Source organism: Chanodichthys erythropterus, chromosome 3 (genome assembly GCF_024489055.1).
Source record: "Chanodichthys erythropterus isolate Z2021 chromosome 3, ASM2448905v1, whole genome shotgun sequence".
NCBI classification, from domain to species: Eukaryota; Metazoa; Chordata; class Actinopteri; order Cypriniformes; family Xenocyprididae; genus Chanodichthys; species Chanodichthys erythropterus.
The window spans coordinates 15,273,466-15,299,381 of record NC_090223.1 but is presented as its reverse complement, the minus strand read 5'-3'; the positions used below and the strand labels follow the sequence as shown (position 1 = coordinate 15,299,381).

At 39.3% G+C, this 25,916-nt stretch overlaps 1 protein-coding gene and 1 pseudogene across 4 annotated transcripts in view; both read left to right on the top strand.

Moving 5' to 3' along the window:
- Window positions 1-2,254: 2,254 nt before the first annotated feature.
- LOC137017161 (torsin-1A-interacting protein 1-like) lies at window positions 2,255-12,666 on the top strand (annotated as a pseudogene).
- A 2,093-nt stretch (window positions 12,667-14,759) lies between these two features.
- The window catches only part of LOC137017163 (E3 ubiquitin-protein ligase TRIM47-like), a 23,356-nt gene continuing 12,199 nt past the window's right edge, over window positions 14,760-25,916 (top strand). For 3 of the 4 annotated variants that reach the window (XM_067381144.1, XM_067381143.1, XM_067381141.1), the window contains exons 1-2: window positions 14,775-14,893; window positions 16,543-17,178. In XM_067381144.1, coding sequence (XP_067237245.1) covers window positions 16,594-17,178 — 585 coding nt within the window. In that variant the 5' untranslated portion in view covers window positions 14,775-14,893; window positions 16,543-16,593. Of the gene's footprint in view, window positions 14,894-16,542; window positions 17,179-25,916 lie in introns of all 4 variants that reach the window. The other variant, XM_067381142.1, reaches the window with a different exon arrangement.

Below are 25,916 nucleotides of genomic sequence, written 5' to 3'. Positions count from 1 at the left end.
CTTTTCACAATATGCATCATTTCAAAGTAGCTTTACAGAAAATGCATGTCAACATTACAATTAGGAGTGACCTGTTATCAGAGGCGATGATGTGCAAGTTATGTAATTTCAGAATTGTATTTACACAAATCACATGTCAGACACAGACGGGAACAACAACAGGTAGTTTATTTAAACAGAGGCACAAACACAGGAATAGCACTGGCAGGTAAGTAGCAGTTATGAGCACGTTGATAAAGTCACTTAGCTGAGGAGTTAACACAGTTCTCTTTAGCAGATGTGGACTGGACAAAGGAGCACAGGACATAGACAAAGGAGTGGAAACACAGGAACATCAGGTAAGCAAACAGGTAAGGAGTTCAGGTAAGTGAAAACAAGACCAGACACAGAAGTGCAGGGAGTGAGAGTCTATATAGTGCTGGTGTGATGAGGTGCAGGTACAGATGATCAGTGTTCCAGTGATTGTGAACGAGTGGGCGGAGCGTGGAGATCCGGTGACGATGTGTTGTTGTTAGTCATTGGAACTGACTCCGTGACAACTGGTTCTACCAGAAAGACTCGGGAAGGTAAGATAACATGACAACAATATTTATTAACAATCAGCAAGCAAAATATTGTAAGAAAGTTTTTTGGCGTAGGCCCTGTCCATAGCTCACATCCTAGAGGGTTGCGGACTCTGCATTTTCTGCCTGAAGATGAAGGCAGGGGCGTAGCCGACCCCCTGGGAGGTATGGACAGGGACCATCCTGGTGGTGGTGGGGAGGATGGAGGTGAAGGTTGGCGTCAGCATCTACAGACTCAAACATGTGTCAGCAATCTTTTATACTCCAAGTGTAAGATAATGATTGGTTAGATCTAAACTAATAGGTGACGTAACATTGAGTCTTCCTGGCAGAACTTACACTAGAGCTTACATTTGTCCACTGTATGAAGAATTTTGGGGTATACTTTGTCACAGTTTACTTTATTTTGCTATCCTCACTTACATAAATGAACTATAGTGTTAAATGAACTATTCGGTTGTTAAGTCTGACGTCACGGTAGCACTTCTGAGTCCAAACGCTCTATCTCAGACCACAAGAAAACAACAAATGGTGCTAAAATTTCATGGTTCATGGGTTCACCGACTCACTCTCACTCTGTCTGAGTGTGAGTGTGTGTTTGTGTGCTGTCAGTGTCAGTTAGTCATTAGCATGACTAATTGTGCTGATCAGTAACAGGTGCATCTCGTTATCTGTCCTATATTCGTGTGTTTGCTGTGTTTCATTGTCAGATTGTTCTTGTGCTCACATTGTGGTCTCGTTGTCTCCAGCAGTTTATTCCTTTGTCTCCTGTTTCCTGTGAGTTAGTTTTCTGTTCGAGTGTGGATTCTCACCCAGCTGTGTTTCTCTGGACTACCATCTGCCTGTTGGATCCCAGCCTGTTGCAGTCATGTTACCACCAAAGCCTGACATGTTGCATGTGTCTGACCATCTTGCCCTGTTTGTGGATCAATAAACTGTTTACACTCATATCTGACACTACTGGATCCAGTGTTTTTGTTCCTGACATAATATACACACACGATGCTACCAAAAATATTATAATCATAACCTTTATCTCCATACCAAAATCCCAGATGGCCTATTATATCCTATATATATATATAATATGAGTTCAGATGCAAAAGCCTCTAAGTGCCATCTGAAATTTTCTTCTAAAATTAGCATTTTTATCAAGCTTGTATGTTTATGTTCAGTTAATTCACTTTAATGGCAATGAAAATGACCTATTAATTGACATTAAAGTGAAATTACTGAACCTAAACATACAAGCTTGATAAAAATGCTCATTTCAGAAGAAAATTTCAGATGGCACTTCGAGGCTTTTGCATCTGAACTCATCATATATATATATATATATGATGTAGTGTCAGTCTCTCAACTTTTGCACTTTATGTGATTGCGTCATGATCGTACTGACTTGCGCACATTCAGCTCAGAAACAACATCTGCTTAAATCGTATTGCCAAGACAAGATGATAAAGCACATTATGGAAAAACATCAGGTAATAAAATAAAATATTAAGTATTGGCAAGTTAAAGGAAAGCACCGGTTGTTGATTTTGTTTGAATGTAACTGTGTGAAATTAATTTCGTGTAGCCTATAGGCTAAATCATGTGACTCTGCGGGAAACAGTGTCCGAGCTCACAATCTCTTCACCGACTAGCAGGCTACACAGCTCTTCTCGGCGATCAGCAGCGCTTAGAAACGCCGCAAATACATTCAGATCGATCGACGGATCATCAGTCTATCATTCAACTAAAGTAAAAACAAATAACAAAACAAAACAAAACAAAACAAACAAACAAAAACCTACACGCGCGCAGAAATCAAATACGCAGATCAAGGCGCTGTTTGAGGTGATTTCTTCAGATAAGTGAGTTCAGGGTCTGACTGAGTCACCTGTGATTTTAATATTCTGTTTTGCTCTTTTACTTTATTCACGTTTTAGCGTTTTTGTGAATTTTCACAAAACCTTTTATGTTTTAGTTGTGTTAGTTTCGGTTTTTCTGAATCGAAAAAAATCGGGACTAAACAGAAAAAAATGGGATGTTTGTTAAAATATTGGATGCATAGGATGAAGTATTCTGAACTACATGGCTAAGTTGTACCCCAGGCTATTTTTCGTCACTAATCAAAGCACTTAGAGGTGCAGTTCCGCATATGTTTTGTTTATACTTTCACCTGGCTCCGCTGACTGCGCGCGCTCCTCCCGAAACGGACAAGTAGGCTACTTGACGCGCTCACCGTAGGCTATTCTTTTGAACTCGGAGTAATTATCCTCTAAACATCAGAAATGCATAGTAGCGGTCAGAAAGTGTGGATACTATTTTTAATGTTTTTGAAATAAGTCTCTTACGCTTATCAAGTCTGCTTTTATTTGATCAAGATACAGAAAAAAAAACTAATATTGTGAAATGTTATTAAAATTTAAAATAATGATTTTCTGTGTGTATATACATACACGCATATATAATATAATTTATTTCTGTGATGCAAACACAGACATTCCTGTCTGATCCTGCCAAGGCATACGTTTTTTTGTTTGTTTGTTTTTTTTATTGCAAAAATAACAAACAGAACAAGTTGGTACATGCAAAATAAATAAATAAAAAATTAGGAGGAAAAATTAGGAGGAAAAAAGAGGGCAATTAGATAAATATGGAAGAATATTAAACATGGCACAAATTCTGGATGTTTTCATTGCTTTCTTGTTAACAGAAGTTGAAATTGTATTTTTAAATACATCTTCAATTCTTGTTTGAAAAAGTTAAAATGGGGTTTACTTTTCATGTATTTACACTTATGGATATAAAACTTTCCAATAAATAAAAGAAGGTTTATACAAAAAGTTGCATTGAGTATATTCTTGTCTTTAACATAAAACCCAAAAAGAATGCATCTATATAATAAAGAAAAATTACAAAAAAAACTGCCAAGGCATACGTTTTGAGCATAGACATATAATAAACACTAGACGCCCTATTGGCCGCTGGACCGTACGTCAACGGCGCCGCCATGTTGTCCGGGGCAACGTTCGCATTACGCTCATAACTGGAACTGAGAAAAATGCCTGCTTCATGTGCTGCTTGGGGCTGTACAAATCGCTGCACAACTGAAAACCGGTCTCAGGGAATAACCTTTCACAGGTAAGACTGAACATTTGTTTCTGGTTGTATTTTCATTATATAATTGATAGTAGTTGGCCACCGGAGTCAGTCAGATTAAAATAGCTAGCGTTGTCACTAGTTAGCTGTGAAAGTTGAGACGTGAGTTTACATGATTTCTAATATAGTTTTAGCTTATGTTATTTTATAAACTAAAGTTTAAATATGCATCTCTATTTTATTAAAACCGACTTTTATGACAAGTACTCGTTACGGCTAGGTGACTGATATTTTGTTCATCTTAATCTAACCCTTAGGTTAGTTAGCTTTTCACACATTTAAGGTTTCACAAAGACAACGAGTTGAGAAGTAGCTAGAAGGGAAGTTTACCGACTCATCTACATTATTTAAAAGTTTGCCATTAAATGGTGATTTGTTTATATTTTTATTTCTTTTTCAGCCCATTGCAACCAGGGCTATAGCCTCAAGGAAAGCTGAGGAGAGCCTGTCAGTGGACTGTTCTCACCATTTCCAAGAGACTGATGGAAAATATATAGCCTTTTGTTGTTATTATTATTATACCAATACTATGTTATTATTGTACAAGACACTATTTAATTTACTATTTTTATTATTGTCTATATTATTCTGCAATTGATATTACATTGTATTTGCGATTATTATTATTATACCACTATTATTATCAATCTATTATAGTTATGATGTTATTATTGTCTATATTCTGTAAATGATACTACATATTCTATTGCTATTATTATAGTATTATACTATATGCTATTATCAATATATTATTATATTATATTATTGTACTTATACTATTTTATAAATGTTCTATTCATTACTATTTTATTTGCTGTACACTGTTTGTTTATTGACAATATTATATACTACATAAACTATTTCTTATTGTGTATAACAAACTATTTACTATTCTCAATTTCTTTATTTGCATTGCACTGTAGTTGTACCATCATATGTATTACCATAAAGGATCCATCAGTTATCTTTGTTGTTGTATGTTTTTGGAGTATCTTTCTGTAAATATCTGTATCATTTTAGTGCTATAAAATACAGAAAGCAGCCCGTGTGATTTGTATTTGATGATTTGTTTAATTTTATCAATGGTGGTCAATTCTAAGCTCAAAAAAAGCTAAAATTGCGTTAAAGACAGAAAATCCCTTTTTTACAATAAGAAAACTTTATTTAATTTAATGTGAAAATTAAATTATATCTTAGTATGGGCGTTTTCACAATTCTTATGCAAGAATAAAGCAGTCAAATACATGACAAGCCTGAGCTTTGACTATTTCTTAATTAAAATAAATATTTTATACGCCTAACTATAGAGATCTTAAGTAACTAGAACTTTTTGTACACCACGTACATTATAAACCACTGAAATTGGTTGATAAATGTAAACGTTATTTTTGTTTTTATCCAGAAAAACCGCAGCTCGTCCGTTACTTGTGTTTGTTAACAGCGCAGTCTTGCCCCGCACAATATGGCGGACTCGTTGACGTATCGCAGCAACAGTCCAAAGCGGCCAATAGGGCGTCTAGTGTTTATTATATGTCTATGGTTTTGAGTACCTTACTTCTTCACCGCTGCTTCCTGATGGTTTTAGAGGACAATTACTTAGAGTCGCCCCCTGTTATTTCAAAGAATATTACAACAACTAGCACGTCAAGTATAAACTAGGGCTGTCAAACGATTAATCGCGATTAATCGCATACAAAATAAAAGTTTGAGTTTGCATAATATATGTGGGTGTACTGTGTGTAATTATTATGTATATATAAATACACACAAATTAATGTATATATTTAAGAGAAATATGTTATTTATGTACAAAATATTTTTATTTATATATAATATAAATTATATAAAAATATAAATAAATACATATACTTGTAACTATTTCTCAAATATATACATGAATGTGTTTGTATTTATATATACATAATAATTACACACAGTACACTCACATATATTAGGCAAACTCAAACTTTTATTTTGTATGCGATTAATCGCGATTAATCATTTGACAGCCCTAGTATAAACGCCTTGTCTGTTTTTGAACAATCGCATCAGCCTCGATCTCTTCTCTTTTTTAAAGAATTAAAAAAAAAATAAAAACTACATGTTTTGAAGAACAGCCTATTGGATGCTATTATTGGATATTAGGAATTAAGCATAACTTAACATTTAAGAAACATCAGGCAACATTTTTATAATAGACCCTTAATGATTAGTGAATTAATGATTAATGGACTTAAAAGTGGCGTCCACAAATAAAATTGTCATAATCAGATAAATTATATTAATGTTATGTGTGAGACATTTGTCATTCAGCGTTTTTGTAGTGAACTTGATAAATGTTACCAAAATGTAAATTATTTCATCTTATTGAGTTTAACAGCATTAACTAACAAATAGTTTACGAACACTTCTGTTTCTTTGCTCAAGTCTCATTTCAGGTGCCTATTTTTTTTTTTTTTTTCATGCTAAACGTTGTCAGAGTGTGGTGCTCATGAATATTAATCAAGTTGTTTGTGTTACCCTGTATTGATTTGTGAATCAAAGCACAAGAATTTGAGTTCTTTCCAATGGTTTTATTACCATTGTTGAAGCAACCAGCAGGCAGAAGCCATGTTTTTCCTTTTACTGTGAATAAACAAAGTTCTGTCAGGATCACTATCGTAAAAGATGATTGACAATTAGCTTACAGTTTGGATTGGCATTGTCTCAGCCTCAAATGTCACACCCACGGACTGTTGGCTGAACGTCTGATGCATATGACACACTTAACTGGAAACACTTCAGTATTTTCAAAGTCGTCATCTGGTTGTTTGAATTTTACAGGATGTCCAGGAGACATGTGTGTCACGTTCTTTAATGGTTCCACCTGGAAACAAATGCCGTGAAGCCAAACCCCCTCATAGAAGAAGAATGCCGTCGTGTTTACAACTGTGACAGTAAACTAAACACTGGATTTTCAAAAGTATGTGAAGTTTGAGGCTTCATTGTTGCAGTAAACTTGCATAACGTTCTTGAATGACTAATTTATTAGATGCACACTGGTCTTTTATTGTAGGGACATTGACTTTACATTTCCACCCCCCTAAACATGACGTGGAGCAAAACGAACTGTGATTGGTTGTGTTACATGTCAGTCAAATGTCCTCTTGGGCAGTCGTTGGCCAATGAAAGCTGCGATAGAGTCCAGACCTTCTGCCGTTAGTATCCCTAGCTATCAATATACAAATTTTAAAGTTTCAGACCTCTCCGACTCAAAAGTTTCTATTTTTAGTGAAATTTCTAAATTTTAGTTAATTGAATTTTATTAATTGTGGCAACACTTTTGTAACATAATTATTAAATTTTACTAAAGTTATTTTGTTTATTCAGAGTAAAAGGAAAAACAGCATTTGCCTATGCTGGTTGCTTCAACAATGTAATAATACCATCGTTTAATGCTATTTTTTAAATTGCATTATTGTTTATTGCACTGTCCATTTAACAAAACACAGACAACAGAGTTCGCACTTTATCAAATTGGTTTATTATTGATTAACTCCAACACAAGATATATGGTGATGAAGTTAATTAGCCCCAAAAGAGGCTGACAGTAACTGCAGTATAAGGACACTGCATTCATTGTTCTCATTTAAAAAAAAAAAAAAAAACACAAAACCAATGACGGCATAATTCTGCAAAATGCTATGTAAACTTTATTGGGTCCTAAAAACCCTTTCCAGTTCCCATTCGAGGGAACTTAGCATTGCATCAACTGACACAATGAGGATGCTTTCCCACGGAACCTGGTTTCAAAGGCATGTGTACCAACATGCCATTCACAGACAATGCAGTGTGATGACGTCACAAGGTTCACCCCAGTGTATGAAAAGGGTCAGTGAGAACATCATCAGCCTCTTTGTCTTGTTTGTGTGCTGTGTGAAGATAGCAGTGCGTTTAAAAAAAAAGGAGAAAGGGTAAGAGCAGAATAATGGCAAGCAGACAGTTTAAACAGTGTGTCCATTCATTTTATAATGCCTGGTAATGGTCATAACCTGTGTGTTACCTGTCTTGGAGCAGAGCAAGTAATTCAGCCCTTGAGGGGGCTGGATGCATTCATTGTGATGATTTCTGACTGAGAGAGCTCCACACCCAGCTGGCTCTCTTCACGAGTGAAAGGAGTCAAGCCACTGAGCCCAACGGCTCTAGCCCCCGCGTTTGCTGTCATGCGGATCTCAGACAGAGCTGGAGGAATGTGAAGGAGCCTTCAATTGCACCAGGTCTGGAGATCTGCCGTAACTGTAGCCAACGAATAGCTGGGAGAAGTCAAATTGCCACCTCTGGTGCATGACTAAAAATTTTCTAGCAAAATCTCACATTCACAGCTGTTTCACTCAAGCGCACACTTCTGAATTAACAGGTGCTTGCCCCACAGGTTGAAAACCCCTGGCTAAGGCAAGCAACATCTGCGGAAACATAAGTGTGCAGCTCCATTGAGCCTTCCATTTCTCCCAGACCTGCACACTGAGGTTCTCAGTTCCCTTTGTGGTTCTATGCTGCTATGGTGATGATGAAGTGGTATCCGTGGCTTAATTTGTTGGGCATTAAGAAGTGTGACAAAGCTGTCCTTTTGGATGCCCCGTCTTACCCTCTGGACTTTTTGTCACTGCCAAAGACGTTAGTTGACAGGTTTAGAGAAGATAGAATGAAGCTGGCTGCCTTTGAGAAATGTATCCCTTGTTGGGGTTCAGGCTCCTCCTTAATCCTAAAGGAGTGGTAAGCAGAGGCGCCATAATAGAAGGAAGATGCACTTAGAGACCCGTCTTATGCACTGGGGCGCATCTTGCAATGTCATCACATTGCATCGTTCATTAATGGTACTTGTGCCTCAGACCCCAGGTTCTGCAGGGGCATGTCCCCATAGCTTTGGTCGATGCAGCGTGTTGTTTCCCTTCTCAGGGAAACATGGTTACAGTTGTGGTATCTAGACGTTCTTATCACTCAATGAGCACTAACTGCCCTCTCTATCTGCATGTCCTAGTGAAATGGCAGAAGCAAATATTTTAGGTGATCAGGACCAGTTCAACTATTCAGTGTGTCTGGATCTCCTGAAGGATCCAGTGACTATTCCCTGTGGACACAGTTGCTGTATGAGCTGCATCACTGACTATTGGAATCAGGAGGATCAGGAGGGAATCTACAGATGTCCATTATGCAAACAGGCCTTCACTCCAAGACCAGTTTTAGGCAAGAATGTGGTGATTACGGAAATGGTGGAGAATCTGAAGAAGACAAGACTCCAAGCTGCTGCTCCTGCAGTTGATCACACTGGATCTGTGTCTGGAGTGTCGAAGCTCTTACTGTCAAAATCACCTTGAACATCATGAGAATCTCTTCAGAGGTAAAAGACACAATCTGATGGATGCTACTGGATGACTGCAGGACATGATCTGTCCTCAACATGATAAAATGCTGAAAATTTACTGCCATACCGACCAGCGGTGTATCTGTATGCTTTGTCTGCTGGATGAACACAAAAATCATGACACTGTATCAACTGCAGCAGAACGGAAAGAAAAACAGGTACTGCTTAATATTGGATTCTCATTTGATTTTTCTCTCAGTGAGGGAAACATTTATTTATTCAATTATATTTTTTTCTGCAGAGACATTTTGAGGAAACACTGATAAAACTGCAGAAGATAATCCAGCAGAGACAGAAAGAGCTGAGAGAGGCTGTGGCGTCTCATAAGGTGAGTTTGGAGAAGAAGAGAAGTTTGAGTTTCAGTTTGGGCTTGGACTTTCTTCCAGTGCTGGAGCTCTTCTAGTCTCACTGTGTTGTTGTCATGTGTGTCTTATAACAGGGCTCTGCACAGACCGCAGTGGAGGACAGTGAGAGGATCTTCACTGAGCTCATCCGCTCCATTGAGAGACGTCGCTCTGAGGTGAAGCAGCTGATCAGAGATCAGGAACGAGCTGCATTGAGTCGAGCTGAAGAACGACTGGAGCGACTGGAGCAGGAGATCAATGATCTGAGGAGGAGAGACGCTGAGATGAAACAGCTTTCACATACACACGATCATGTTCATTTCCTCCAGGTAACACAGATCTTCTCAAACACTGAGGACTTTAACAAGCTTCTGGAATTACAGGGAGTTTGTGTTTTTGTCTTTGTGTCTGTAGAGTTCATCGTCTGTCTCTCTCTCTGGATCTACAGACGGCTTCACTGTCAGTTCTCATCTGTCCTTTGATGAAGTAGTGAAATCTGTCTCTCAACTCAGAGACAAACTGCTGCAGTTCTGCAGCGAGGAGACAGAAATGATATCTGGAAAGGGTAAATGCTGTTAATGATTTATTCTCAGTAAAGAGGACATCACCAATCATTAACTATAAAATGGTAGTAGTTTAATTTCTTCTTGAAATGGGAATTAAAGTGCTTGCTCTGATGCACAGATGTTCTTTGTTATTCATAGTGAAAACCATCCAGGTCATTGTCCCAAGTTGTGAATATACGACCAGGAAGGAGTTCCTACAAAGTGAGTTATGATGAAAACATACAAACATTCCCCAGCAAAATCCCTGGTATTAAATTAACACAGCTCAGTGTTTATATGGGAACCACCAGCAGGATTTAAAAAAAAATATGTTAGGACAGGAGACGAAGCAAGCACTTTCACATTTAGGCGTCCACACAGATACAGCCTTTGCTTGTAACAAATCAGTAAGCGGGGCTACAAAAAATAAAAAAGTTGGGACAAAAACTCCTGTAATACCCAGCCATTCCCAAAAATCTCATCAATTCACATTTAGTCTGAGGACTATAGGAAATTTGTCAATTGCTATAACTTTAGCACGTACACATTTTTTTCAAAGCTGTCGCTTTGTTCATTAAACGCTGAAATGTAGCTGGAGCATTTCTCAGACCAAAACTCATTACAGAGTAAGAATACAATCCAAAAATAGGGAAATAAAAGAGGAAATATCCTGTGCATGGGTGTTGAGCAAATCAAATTTACTGAAAAAATAATTTGATCCAACTTGGTCTACACAGTCTTTAAACCTAGGCAACATGTACGAGTCAGGTCTAGTTAGGATATTCACTTGTCTATAATCTGTGCAAAAACGCTGCCTACCTTCTGGTTTTCCCACTAACAAGCAAGGCGAACCCCAATCTGAAAAAGATGATTTGCTATGTTGTTTTTTTAAGCATGTAATTGACTTCAATTTCTGATGTTTGTCAAATGATACACAATAAAATCGTTGACGGACAGGTTTAGCATCTCCCACATCTATATTGTGTTCAATCAAGTGTGTTCGAGTAGAAGGGTTCATTCAACAGACTTCAACTCAGAATGTTGTTTGCAGGATAAATGTTTTACTAATCCTTCTAGATTAGCCAAGGTTTCACAGTTTTTTAGAAAAGGTTGTAAAATTATATTGTCAGGTGGTTTCACATCCTGTTCCAACTCACCTGTTGTTAAACTGGCCTCCTGATTGGTCCTCGTGTGCGCATATGAAGTGCTGATTGGCTCACAGATAGAACCTTATAGAACCAAGTTAACAGTAACCTGTAGATAAATAGAACCTTTTTGTTTTCTAAAAAAAAGTCCCAAAATGTACACAACTTAAAACTTAAAACGTCAGATAATGTAAATAAGTTGTCACAAAATAGGAATATGTGAATAACTCAATTTTGACAAAAATGTCAGATAGAACCTTATAATTCCAAGGGGACAATTTGGTAATCTACTCTCCATAAAGTAGATGAAATTTTGTTGCAATTTGAAAAGTGGTGTTTCATTCTTACATTTAAAAGATGTTGCCTGTTTTGTACATTTAGAGTCACTACACCAGACCCCCCCTTCTGGACTTCCACAAGAAAGCCAACCACAGATCAAAGTGGGAAGGAATGATAGTGAGTTGTTCTACTCTCCATTCTGACTGTTCTAAGTCTATAAATAAATTACTTTTCTAAATGACATTTTTGCCATTATGAGGAATGACTGTCAAATGATTTTCACAGAGAACCAGCCAATCATTTCACTCTAATCATTTTTTTTCTTACAGAACTGTTATGGATTTGTGCATTAATTGTCCTTCTTGCATCTGTGGTTTGTCCTGAATTATATCGGCACTTTTCTGACTCAACTCCACCTGTTCGAAAAGACTTTAAAGTGGTGGATGTGTTCAATCAGGAAATGGAAAAACTTAAGACTAGCTTTCCAAATCAGCGCCCAGAGCTCTGGAAGAGGAGCCTTTTACATCTCAGAGGCCACCTAAAGATTGACGATCCCACTGAACCTGTCAGCCTGATTCTAACGTCTGGTCCCAGGGCTGAAAGGACTCTTGGTTGTCTGGCTCAGTGCTTGGCTCAAGCCTATTCCACTGCCCGAAACTCTTCAGTTCTGAACATTAACGGAGAAAGCAAAGCATGGCAAGACAGCGATCAGGTCAAGACGGACATTGATAGCGAACTGAGCAATGCCTTTGGTGGTGTAAAGTTTGCTGCAGTTATCCACCATTTTGAAAAGCTCCCTCCTGGATCCACTCTCATCTTCTATCGTTACTGTGACCATGAAGATGCAGCTTATAAAAACGTCCTCCTGACCTTTACTGTAATGCTTGATGCAGAGGTGCCATCCAGTGCCAGTCTATCAAGAGTTGAGGACATGGTATATGACCACTTAAAACAGAAGTTTGTCTCCTCTGGCAATTCAGCTAAGTTTAATCGAATGGACGTGGACAAACTGAGTGGACTGTGGAGCAGAATTTCACATGTCATCTTACCGGTGTCTGTAGAAGAGAAAATTGAACGTCTGGGCTGTGAGGACTGTGGTGAATCTTCTTGATATCGTTATATGAGACTTTTCTGCACAAGTTACTATTTTAAATATAAAACTCACGCATTGCCTTTAAATGCGGTCTCATACTTTGAATTTATATATATGTGTATATATTTGCACATGGGTGTGTGCTGCTGTATGAATGATGGGCCTCACAATTTTCTTCCTTTCACACTAAAGTGTAACATTTCAGATTATGAAATTTACAAATATAAGAGTGTTTCTAAGCTCTTCTTTCTTTTCATGTAGATGTTTGTATCTAAATTATGTCTGACATTAAATTTCCTTTTAATCATTAAATATGACTAGGAATGAAAGTGTATTATTTGGTGTATGATTGCGTTTTTCCTGCTTTAAAGCTTTGATGGAGAAAATAAACGTACCTCAGGGTACATTTACACGACAATGATCTACTAAAAACAGAAAAGTTTTTTCTTTGTACAGACGACACCATTGTCAAAACAATCCCTGTTCACACACGGATCTGCAAAAACAACTAAACACACTATTTTCTGCGACCAGGCCAGTAGATGGCGATGTCACTTTGTAAAGAACAACTGCGTTTTCAAGAACTTGCACTTTGAAACCTGTTTTCAAAAGTTTGCATTTTCAGGTCACCAAAACAAAGTTGTCATGTAAATGAACGGCCAAAACGCATAAAAAGTTTTATGTTTTCTTGTAGAAAATTGTGTTGTGTAAACATTAGCTGAATATTTGCCTCTGTTCTGCTTCCTTTGACGTGTTTCTGACGTGAGAGACATTCCTTTCACCTCCCTTGCTGCTGGACCATACTGCACACATCAGTGGTTTCTCTCTATCCTATCTATTCATGTCTCCCTCAGTTTTAGGATTCATGAATTAGATGAACATTTAAAGATACTATTCTGCAGTTTTTTTTTTTCTGAAAGTGACACTAAAGTTTCATTATACACCTAAGTTAGTTCTTGGTAGGGCAATGTTTGTCTGAATGCTGCTGCTATAGTGTGACAGAACCTCTTCATTACCCACCTAAGAAAAAATATGAAGAAATGCAAGAAGAGATTTTATGCAAATTATCATTGCAACTGACGGAAACATTTTATTATTGGGTTTAGTAAACAATGTGCTCTAGAAAAAAAAGAAAAAAAAAAAAAAAAGAAAAAGTAGTAGCAGTAGTAGTAATAGTGGTAGTGTCTTAAATTTACTTAAATGATTATTTCACCCAAATATAAAAATAATGTCATTAATTACTCACCCAGTGGTGAGTCATTGAACAAGTGTTTATGTCTATTACCTGAGTATTAAGTGTATAAGTATTACCTGATATCTGACTTTTATTCATTTGTAGACTTTTTAATGAGGTATTTTAAAGGAATAATAGTAGTTAATAGTCTTTGTTTAGCTGACCCATCCATAGAATAAACAAAACAAGCCCTGAAAATTGATAAAAGAACACATATTATACAGACACTTAGTATTTAATGGTATTAGATGATTAGTTAATTGCATCTGATAGATTATACTTTCAATAACCCATTTGCAATGGGTTTGTAAAAGCTGTTTTATGCGTGTTTAGAATGAGTTTTTGTTGCATTTACACTGTTTCGACCAGCAGGGGTCACCAGCGTGTGGTGTTTCGAACACTTCGAAACAGTGAATCATTTTGCGAAGCAATTGGTTCAAATGATTCGAAGCTTTGAAAAGCTTCGTTTCGAAACATGTGGCGCTGGGGCTGTAGCTGAGGACAGCAATCACAGCTACACTTGTGCATAGAAATCAGCGCTGAACTCTGACATCTATCGGCGAAGACAGGAATTACAGTACAGCGGCACATCGAAATCACAGCACAGAATTCAAGAATTACAGTACAGCTGAACACAAACGCTTCCTGTAGAAACAGCGACGAAATATTCAACATAATATTAGCTAATTGACCATCAAATACTAGATCTTATTTGAGAAATATAATATAACAATATTTGAGTATTCTGACAGGACTGACATGAACACTGTGATCATGTGTGTGTGTGTGTACTTTTTCAAGATTCAGTTCTTCATATAGGAAAGTACAGCCTTTAATAATAAAGCACATTATGGGAGGAAAAAAAAAAGATGCAATAGCATAATATGAAATATGACATATCAGCAAGTAATAAAGAAGGCGTAGCGCGTATTTGAATTGTGTGACTTTATTTAGTGTAGATCACGTGACTGTACGGGAAGCAGAAACTGACCGACTTGCTCAAAAATGTTCATCAACCCCTAGAAACACCACAAATAGCCTACTTTCAAATCGACCGACGGATCATTTGTCAGCTTTTCAAGAATACCCAAATACTACAGAAATCAAAGACGCAGAAATCGCTGTTCGTGGTGATTTCACAGGTTAGTTTAGTATTTAAATTTTACCTCTATTTTAGGAGGTATTAGAGTCTTATTATGAATGTTTGTTTTGGGTGTGTTAGTTTCGGTTTTGCGGAATGTCGCAAAGCGCACTGCATGGTGAAGTGGATTATATAGCTAATCACCGGTTTTAGAGTATCTTTCTGAATCATGTTGAACTAAATAAGACAAAAGTATGCCAAACATTTAATGTTGCTGTAAAATTATTTAAAATGACTTGTCTAACAAGGTGGAACGAAGTATAACAGGGTGGAACACAGTGTTAACAGGTTCTAACAGTGGATGAGCTTTGCCATCTGTAATGTGTGAAACTGCACCTATTGTTTCAAAACAATTAAAAAAAAAAATAAAATAAATCCAGATTTCCTTTGGGGGAGGGACACAGAAAATAGCTATGTGGTTCCTTATCACAATCATTCGTGGTGGCAAAACAATTCTCTGTTCAGATGACTAGAGAAATAATTATAAATTAGAGAGGACAGACATAATAAATTATTTTTTTGATTGATTTTTGTATTTAAATTAAAGATGCTATAATTTATTGGATTAACTAGATTAACAAACATGAAATCCATCATAAGGAAGGAAATAAAGTTATCAAACACTTTACAGTCTTAACTGCATAAATTATAAATTAAATACAGACTATATTAGCTACAGTTATCTCTGTTACCTTTGTTCTGTGATTTATTGATTCTTTAAGACCTGCCGCTGATGCGCATCTCATTTTCTCACAACTCTTTGTTCATTTAAGATGTTATTTAACTAATTTAAGACTGTGCTTATGAGGAAACTCATACTCAAGACAAATGAGAATGCGCTGTCTGTGAATGTTCATCATATAATGTAACGCTAGACACATTATAATGGAAAAAATGCTATGTACTGCTAAATTTTTGCTAGGCCTACTGTATATAAACTAAATACTATTTATTCTATTAGAATTCCACCCTGTTAGTTCCACAGATATCTAACAGATATTATGATATTATGTGTATATTACGATGATATGATGAAGTACATGCCTTTCTCCACTGACGTTTTAAGTTGTTCAAAGCGTTTCTATGGATAAGGCAGCTTTCTGACTCTGAGATGGTGAATGGGTACATGGTTTGTGTAACATTATCAACACATTATTAGCTGTTCGATAACATAGTCAAGCAAAAGGTTAATCATATTAATTTGTGTCTGACGTTGTAGAGCGATACCATTGTGCAGCGTTTACTACAGTAACTTGAGTAAAGTTGAGTGAGTGGATCTCTGAGCTGGTGTGAGTGAGTGGAGGCGGGGCTAATTTGCATATTCATGGTTCTGCGTATACTAAATAAGGCAAAAGTGTATATTCAAGCTATTTTAAGGCATGAAGATTTTTTTTCACAGGAAAAAAAAAAATTGTTTTATGTCATTTTGGTAATCAAAGATTAGAGGGGGGGGCAAGAGGGGGATTTTAAGTACAGAGTAATAATTAACTGTATGTGCTTACTATAGGGTTAGGATTAAGATTAAGGTGTGATTTAGGGTTAGTTGCATATACTTATGCACAATTTATAGTAATTGCTATAGTAACTATTTGTAATGTAACAAGGACACTATAAAATAAAGTGTCACCCATTTTTTTTTCTGTTTAACAGCATCAATTTACAATAGTCTATCAGACTCTATCTGTGTGTTCATATAGTGAAATGGCAGAAGCCAGTATTTCAGTGGATCAGGACCAGTTCAGCTGTCCTGTGTGTCTGGATCTCCTGAAGGAACCAGTGACGATTCCCTGTGGACACAGTTACTGTATGAGCTGCATCACTGACTATTGGAATCAGGAGGATCAGAAGGGAATCTACAGATGTCCTCAGTGCCGAAAAACCTACGCACCAAGACCAGTTTTAGGTAAGAATGTGGTGATTGCTGAAATGTTGGAGAAACTAAAGACGAGACTCCAAGCTGTTGCTCCTGCAGTTGATCACACTGGATCTGGAGATGTTCAGTGTGACTCCTGCGCTGGAATAAAACAGAAAGCAGTGAAGTCGTGTCTGGAGTGTCGAAGCTCTTACTGTCAAAATCACTTTGAACAGCATGAGAATCTCTTCAGTAAAAGACACAATCTGATGGACGCCACTGGACGACTGCAGGAGATGATCTGTCCTCAACATGATAAAATGCTGGAAATTTACTGCCGTACTGACCAGCGGTGTATCTGTATGCTGTGTTTGGTGGATAAACACAAAAATCATGACACTGTATCAACTGCAGCAGCGAGGACTGAGAAACAGGTACTGCTCACTACAATGGGTTAAACAACCTACTTTTTTAAAGGGATAGTTCACCCAAAAATTAAAATTTAATGTTTATCTGTTTACCCCCAGGGCATCCAAGATGTAGGTGACTTTGTTTCTTCAGTAGAACACAAATTATGATTTTTAACTCCAACCGGTAACACCATCTATAAGAGTTAAAAGAACATGCACAGACAAATCCACATTAAACCCTGCAGCTTGTGATGACACATTGATGTCCTAAGACAAGAAACAATCGGTTTGTGCGAGAAACCGAACAGTATTTATATCATTTTTTACCTCTAATACACCACTATGTCCAACTGCGACATCAGTGTGTCGTCACGAGCCGCAGGGTTTAATTTGGATTTGTCTGTGCGTGTTTTTTTTTACTCTTATAGATGGTGTTACTGTTTAATGCATTATATGACTGACAGACCACAACGGTTGGAGTTAAAAATCATCATTTGTGTTCATCATTGTGTCACCTACATCTTGGATGCCCTGGGGGTAAGCAGATAAACATCAAATTTTCATTTTTGGGTGAACTATCCCTTTAAGTCAACTGTTATGTGATTAAAGTTGAGTCGATGTTGACTAATCGGTGATGACATCTTTATAAAAATGCAAGAAATGGGAATGCTTTGCAACATGCCACAATTTGCATCTAGAGGCTAAAGTTTGTGAAAAAGCATTGATGTTGGCTTGAGAAGCCTGAAACTCGAGCTGAGACTCAAACTCGGGTCGCCTTGTGAACAGCTTACCTCAAAGACAAAAAGGAATATATGCTAGAACTTTTCATCTTTTTATTTTATTGATAAATCACATGACAGCACTGACAGTATGTTTCTGTGCTTCTGAATGTTTCTGTGCTCTGAATATGCATTTATTGGAACTAGACTTACTGTGTGTTCACACCGCCGGTGGCGAGAGCTTCAAAGTGACGCTAGTCATTCATTTTCAATGAGAGCCGGCGGCGAGCTCCGGCGAGAGCGGCGCGGCGCGTCTTGGACGGTGAGAGCGTCGAGGAGAGTTGAAATCAGGTTAACTTTATGGTAATGAGCTATGACGCGGTTCGGTGGCAACCAATTGGAATGTAGAGGTCCTCGCTTGAGAGGCTTCCGATTGGTTGACGCGGCTTGTCATTTACTTTGACCCTCCTGTCGGCGGCGGTTTGAACGAACAGTACAGCGTAGTTGGCAGGGCGGCCAGGGCGAATGTTGACGCTCTCGCCGGCGGCGGTGTGAACGCACGGTTATGCCGATATTCGGTAATGCGATAAATCGCGATAATGAATATGCACGATATTGTAATCGTAGGCACTTCAGAATACCGTAAATAATAATTTATTACCAATTATTAATTTTTTATAATGCAATTAAGAATACTTTACCCATCACTCGTATAAAATGTACAACACCGCTGTATTCTGCGTCCAAAGGACACGCGCTCAGATGGTAACAAGCCCATCGTGCATGAGAAGCACATGGCGGAACGAGTGAAGGAGACGCGCTGAATGAAAGCGCACATTCACTCTCTGACAGCAGAGGGCGCTGATGGAACAGCAGCGTGCAGCGGTTACCATGGAAACCGTGCAAACAAAGTAACTGCGCTGGTGAAATTTTTAAAATGCTTCAAACAGCCATTAATTTTTTTGTAATCTCAGTGTTGTTCATCACAGCACCAAAAACTGAATAATTAAAAAAGACTTAAAAGGATATTTATTTTCAAACCTAAACATTTTTATATTTTAATCTGGACTACAACACGCCCTAATGATTAGAAATGTTCTGATTATTTGTTATTGTTCAGTAACACTTTGAGACATATGGCTTCATTAGTTAACTTGTTAATTCATTATTACCAAACTGACAATGAAAAATACTTAATATTAAGCATTAATTATTCTAGGTTAATGTTCATTTCTTAGTTACTGTTTAATAACATTACTAAAATCAAAAGAACTTATTTAATGGACCTGAGATAAAACTAACAATGATCAGTTGTGTTTCTAAACTAACATTAACAAAAAATAAAACTTTCTGTAACATATGTAGCTGTTGCTCAATCTTAGTTAATGTATTAAATAGAGACCTTATTGTAAAGTGTTATCTGTTGTTCTTTATAGCCTAATTCTTTTGCATTTTAATGTTTGAAAATTTCACTTTATATATTTTTTTGTAGTGTATTATTGTATTTAAACATTCAGAGTTCTTTTTGTTTTATTACAAAAAGAGTTCTTAAACCTGTTAAACTATGACAACATTTTTTTTGCAACTTATTTTAATATCGTGATAATACCGTATACCGTGATAAAAGCTTCAGCAATTAATCACAAGATGAAAATTTGATACCGTCACATGCCTAATTGGAACACATGGAAACTGGGTGTAAACAAACTGTATATAGTATAGTATTTAGTCCAATTAAATCAGAAGTAACTAATTAAATTACAAAATTAAGAGCAATTCCTTACTTTACTTTTTGTAATGAAGCAGTAAGATTGTGTTGCTAGTTTGAAGTTATGATCGCTGTTGTCTTCTGTTAGAATGCATGAGTCTTTTGTTCTCCATAAGCATTCTCTTTTATTCCAACTTGCTTCTTTAAGGTTACAGATGGATAGAGATGTGGTTTTGCATAAGGAAATATTAATAATAGATTTCTTAGAATAGTCACAACAAACATTAACAATATAATAAACAGTTATTAGATTGACTTATAATATAGAAATATTAAAATTCTTTTTTTTCTTTTCTTTAAAAATTCAAAATGTCTTATCTCTGGGGTATGAAGGCACTTTTGGTGAATATAACTTTTTAATAATGAATAAGCACTTTCAATCAGAAATGGGACAACAATCATTTTTCTTCATGATGATGTAAACTATATTAATTGTTTTCCTTTGTTTATGGTTTCCTTTGTAAAAATTGTTTTTGTAAACACTTACAAAGACCACAAACTTAACATAAAAGCCAAGAGTCAAACTGTCCAACTAAAGGAAACATTGATCACAATAATGGTAACCAAACATTTTCAATAAAACAACATCTAAACCTCTGTTAATTCTCAAAAAGTACTGTGACAGAAATAAAATCAGTCTGGTTTGTAATAAGAGATATTTAATGTCTTTTCAGTTGATTTCATCTAAGGCTGTGGCTGGAAGTTAGTTGTAGTGCTTGTGTTTCCCTTTCATGGGAACATCGACGCTGCGTAGTCGCTTTGGGAACGCCTCTGCGCGTTTTGTCTTGAAGCACTCGTGAAATCGAACCAATAGTGTGACGGGACGTCAGTGCGGGTGACGTCACGGACCAGGAAACTATAAAGCACTCCTGAGAACAAAGAACGCCAGCTTCTGTGTCTTCAGCAGCGCTCTGTGTTATCGTGTGTCTTATTTGGTGTTGTCTGTCAATTACATATACAGAGACGATCTCTTTTGTTTGAGAACAAGAGTATCAGTATTACACCACATATATATGTATATAAAAGACACTATAATGGCGAGCAAACGGCATCAGACCGTGTGCTTCTCCCTACCTTCATTACTTCACGGGTGGGGATACACACGAGCTCTGTGTTGTTTGTCCGGGAGCGGAGCATGCCCAGGCGGCCCTCGAGGGGGTTGTTTGCGAGCATTGTAATATAAAACCTCTCCACTCCCGCCGGGCGCTCTTTGAGGAGGGCGCCGCGGCTCGCGTTCTTCGTGGTCGGATCCCGCATCTGCCGAGGCAGACAGGCGGTTCAGATCATGGGGTTCGCAGATGAATTTGGCAGAGGGGTTAGAGACGGGCGCTGCCCTTTCTCTGCCCTTACCTGCCAGGTTCAGTGCCTCTCCCAGGTGGAAGCACGCTCTGCGGTTTCTTCCTCCGGGCTGAGGCACCGGTACACATGTCCAGCTCTGAGGAGGTGGATATTGTGATATTGATTTGAGGACTCGCCACCTCACACACATATCGTGTTTCAAAATCACACGTTTATTATTCTAACATCAGAAACAAATCAGTTGTGTTTGAAAGCCATGATTATTTTGTTAATCTGAAATATTCAGACCGTGATAGACTTGTCTGATTATTTTCTCGATTTAACTGAGAAGTTAAATATCTTTCTGAATTTGTCAACTTACAAATATTGAAGATATATTTATATATATAAAGAAAGTGAACAGCAGTTTTGAGTGCTATACTACAAAGCGAGTAGGGATGCACACGCTGAGAGTGGAGCATGCACGTCAGTTCACAGCTGACAGTGTTCATTCATAAAAATGTCCCGAAGTGTAAAGAGAAGTATGCACTAGCGGGAGTTTTTAGCTCCACTCCTGTTGGCTTTATTCTCGAGGGAATAAAAGTCCAACGCAAGGCTCGAATCTCGCGTTTGCCGCGGCAGCGCGCAGATTAAGTCTGCAATGAAGAATATATAGCTCGGATCTCGCGTTTGCCGAGGCAGCGCGCAGATTAAGTCTGCAATAAAGAATATACGGCTCGGATCTCGCGTTTGCCGAGGCTGCGCATAGATATCGTGCCCGTAATATATAGCCGATTATATATAAAATGTTTATATATATTTGGAGGGAACTGAGTAGACGGGAGTTCCCTTTCTCTTTTTCCCTATAATATCTTGCAAACTATTACGAGCTATAATTCTTTTTGTATTCCAATATATTCAGCCTGTCTTTTTGACTGTTTGTTTTTGGCTGCATTTAATTTAAGGATTAAATGAAATATTGAATACATTAAATTCTGAGGAATTTAAAAGAAGAGAGGCCGGTCTGCCAACCCTGCCACCTCGTGTGCTTCAGGGTGCAGCGGTTTCCAGTGATCCTCTAAGAAGAGGAGGGTCATAGAGTGGTCAGTTCAGTTGTTCCTTGCCGGTTCGCCGTTTCAGGGCACTGAAAAAAAAAAAAAAAAAAAGTGTCGTCACCCGTGCTCCCCCGCAGAAAGCTTGGGGACCGGGACAGGCAACACAGCTGAAGTCTTTGTGGGGTAAGACAGATCTGCGGACTGTTATCACCAAGAAGACTTCGAAAAGGTCCTGACGCCAGTGGCATAGGACATTCGAGGGTAGCCCCTTTCCGAAGAGGGTTCTTTACCACACTATATGGTATCCGCCCCTCCTCGGTGCCCTCAGGGGGCCGTTCTGCCAACCCTGCCACCTCGTGTGCTTCAGGGTGCAGCGGTCTCCACTGACCCTCTGAGGAGGGCCGGTCGACATTTGATTCGGTTGTTCCCTGCCGGTTCGCCGCTTAAGGGCGCCGAGTCAAATGTTAAAAAAAAAAAAAACAAACAAAACAAAACAAAAAAAAAAAAACACCAGAGGCCAGTCATGAGAGACTGGTTCCCTTAGTAGATTTCTGGTAGAATGGAAACTTCTTCCAAGTATTTCTCAATGGGTACTGCTCACAAAGAAAGGGTTACAGAATTCGGGTCTCGCCCGCCCCAATTTAACAGGGTCTTCCCTACAGTGGTGGACCCCTTGCAGTCTCTGGTATTGGAACACATAGTTCTGACGCTCTTGCAAAAAGGAGCTATAGAAGGGTTTCTCCTCCCAGCAAGCTGTCAGGGTTTTACAGTCTGTACTTTGTTCCAAAGAGGGTTGGAGGGTACTTTCATGTATCCATCCATCCTCAGCACAGGAGGTTCCTCAGATTTGCTTTCGGGGGCGAAGCTTACCAATACAGGGTTCTTCCTTTCTGCCTAGCTTTCACCCCACACCTTCACAAAATGCGTGGATGCAGCTCTGGCTCCTCTGAGACTCCAGGGCATTCGCGTGTTGAATTATATCAACAATTGGTTGAATTTAGCTCAGTTTGAGCATATGGCAGTCCAACATTGAGATGTTGTTCTGTCTCACATCAGAAGGCTAGGGCTGAGAATTAATGCCAAGAAGAGTGTGCTTCTTCCAGCTTAAACTACCAACGATCTAGGGGTAGTCTGGGATTCCATCACGATGCAGGCACATCTGTCTCCTGCTCTGGTGCGTTCCATTCTCTCGGCCGTGAATGGGGTGAAATTAGGCCAGTCACACACTGCAAAACAGTTTCAGAGACTGTTGGGTCTTACGGCAGCTTCGTCCAACGTGATACCTTTTGGCCTGCTGCACATGAGACCCTTACAGTGGTGGCTCAGGACCAAGGGGTTTTCTCTGAGAAGAAATCCTTTTCGCATGATTAAGGTCACGCGGCAATGCCTTCGTGCCTTAGTCATGTGGAAGAAGCCTTGGTTCCTGTCCCAGGGACCTGTGTTGGGGGCTCATTGTCGTCGTGTAATGCTAACGACGGATGCTTCCCTCACAGGCTGGGGGGCGATCATGAGTGGTCGCTCGGCTCAGGGTCTTTGGGAGGACCATCTACTTTCCTGACACATAAATCATCTGGAAATGATGGCGGTATTTCGAGTACTCAAATACTTCCTCCCACACCCGAGGGGCCATCAAAATGTGGGGGCAGACATCCTGTTGAGGCAGGGGCCGAGGCCCGGGGAATGGAGTCTCCACCCTGAGGTGGTGGAGCTCATTTGAGAACTTCGGTCGTGCAGAAGTTGACCTATTTGCTTCGAAAGAACATCTCTTTGCCCACTGTGGTGCTCTCTGACTAATCCACCCCTCTGGGGTTGGATGCCATGGTGCAGACGTGGCCGAGGTTACGTCTGTACACACTTTTCCCCGATCGCTCTGTTCCCAGGAGTTCTGGAGAGGGTTTGCCTAGAGAGGGTCTATCTCATACTGATAGCCCCATTAAGGCCAACCCGAGTTTGATTTGCAGACCTAGTGTCTCTTCTAGACGGCTCCCCCGTGGAGATCCCCATCAGACAGGACTTTCTGTCTCAAGCGGGCGGCATGGTAATTTACCCCCGCCTGGAGTTGTGGAAACTCTGAGCTTGGCCTCTGAGGGGGCTAGGCTCATAGAATCCGGTCTCCCAACTGAGGTTGTCGAGACCATACTCCACTCCAGAGCTCCTTCCACGAGAAAGCTATACAGACAAATAAATGGAAGTTGGTTTCTACTTGCTGTAGACAACGTCAGCTGGACCTGTTCCACTCTTCTATCAGTCTTGTGCTGCAATTTCTCCAAGTATAAAACTTGGATGGTTTATCTCCTTCTACCTTGAAGGTTTATATAGTGGCTATTTCCACTTATCATGCTCTGTTTGGGGACTCTTCTGTGGAAGAGACCCCCTATTTATACGCTTTCTCTGTGGTACCCAGAGGCTGAGGCCTTCTGTGCGTACAACACTCCGGCCTGGGACTGGGCTATTGTGTTGGAAGGGTTAGCTGAGGCTCCCTTTGAACCATTAGAGGAGGTGTCTGGAAGATTCCTCTCAAAGCTGTCCACCTGTTGGCAATTTCATCTCTCAAAAGAATTGGAGATCTTCAAGCACTTTCGGTTGCTCCCTCATGTTTGGAATTTGCGCTTGGTATGTTCAGGGCTTTCCTTCATCCTAGACCTGGTTATAAATCCAAGGTCCCCACCAACGTCCCAGGACCGATTGTACTGCAGGCCTTTTGTCCTCCTCCTTTGATTAATCCGGATCAGGAAGAATGAGCAAGTGGGTGGTTGAGGCCATCTCTCTTGCCTATGAGTCATACGGGCAGCCTTCACCTTTGGCTGTCCGGGCACACTCTACTAGGGGTATGGCTGCCTCAAAGGCTTTGATCTCGGGGGTTCCCATTAACGAGATATGTGATGCGGCTGGGTGGTCATCTCAGCATACCTTCATTAGGTTGTATAACCTTGTTTTGGGCTCCACTCCAGGGTCCTCGGTGCTCTCGTCGTAAGATAACAGACAGGCACTTGGTCTTATGGCCTAGTTGGGATAGCGTTCCCAAAGCGACTACGCAGCGTCGATGTTCCCATGAAAGGGAACGTCTCGGGTTACGTCTGTAACCCTGGTTCCCTGAATAAGGGAACGAGACGCTGCGTAGCTTAGCCATACTCCCTGCACGCCTGTGAGCGTCTGCTTCATCCATATCAGAAGCTGGCGTTCTTTGTTCTCAGGAGTGCTTTATAGTTTCCTGGTCCGTGACGTCACCCGCACTGACGTCCCGTCACACTATTGGTTCGATTTCACGAGTGCTTCAAGACAAAACGCGCAGAGGCGTTCCCAAAGCGACTACGCAGCGTCTCGTTCCCTTATTCAGGGAACCAGGGTTACAGACGTAACCCGAGACGTTCTCTTTCCTTCAGTGATTCAGTTCGTTATCATCAGGTGTTTTCAATAATCAAACAATCATCACTCAATCACTTAAAGGTGCTAAAGAGGATGTTTTGTTTTATACATTTTTGCAATATTACTTGAAACTGTCTTTACTAACTGATAAAATACTATTTATTAGGTGCACTGAAAGTAATAATATTAATATACATCATCTGTGCACGAGGTAGGGCCTTAAAAACATCAGCCAATCGTTTACGTGATCATCGCGTAAACGATTGGCCCTCTGGCTTGTCAATCACTGCCATGACGTTCCTTGTGAGAGACGTGTGCGGATTGGCCCTCTGGCTTGTCAATCACTGCCGTGACGTTCCTTGTGCGAGATGTGCGCGGCTGCGCGCTCCAGTAATTTTCCACACTCCACAGGCGCCACATGCAGTGTTTTTGTCCGGAGACAGGAGTAACAACTGCAGATTATGAGTTACCTGCGGTGAGTCCGACATAATGAATCCAAAAAACACGACACAGCGAATGCCGGTGGTAAACACTCGTGTTCCAATACTCGTGCACGAGTTTTGGGAGGCGTTCCTT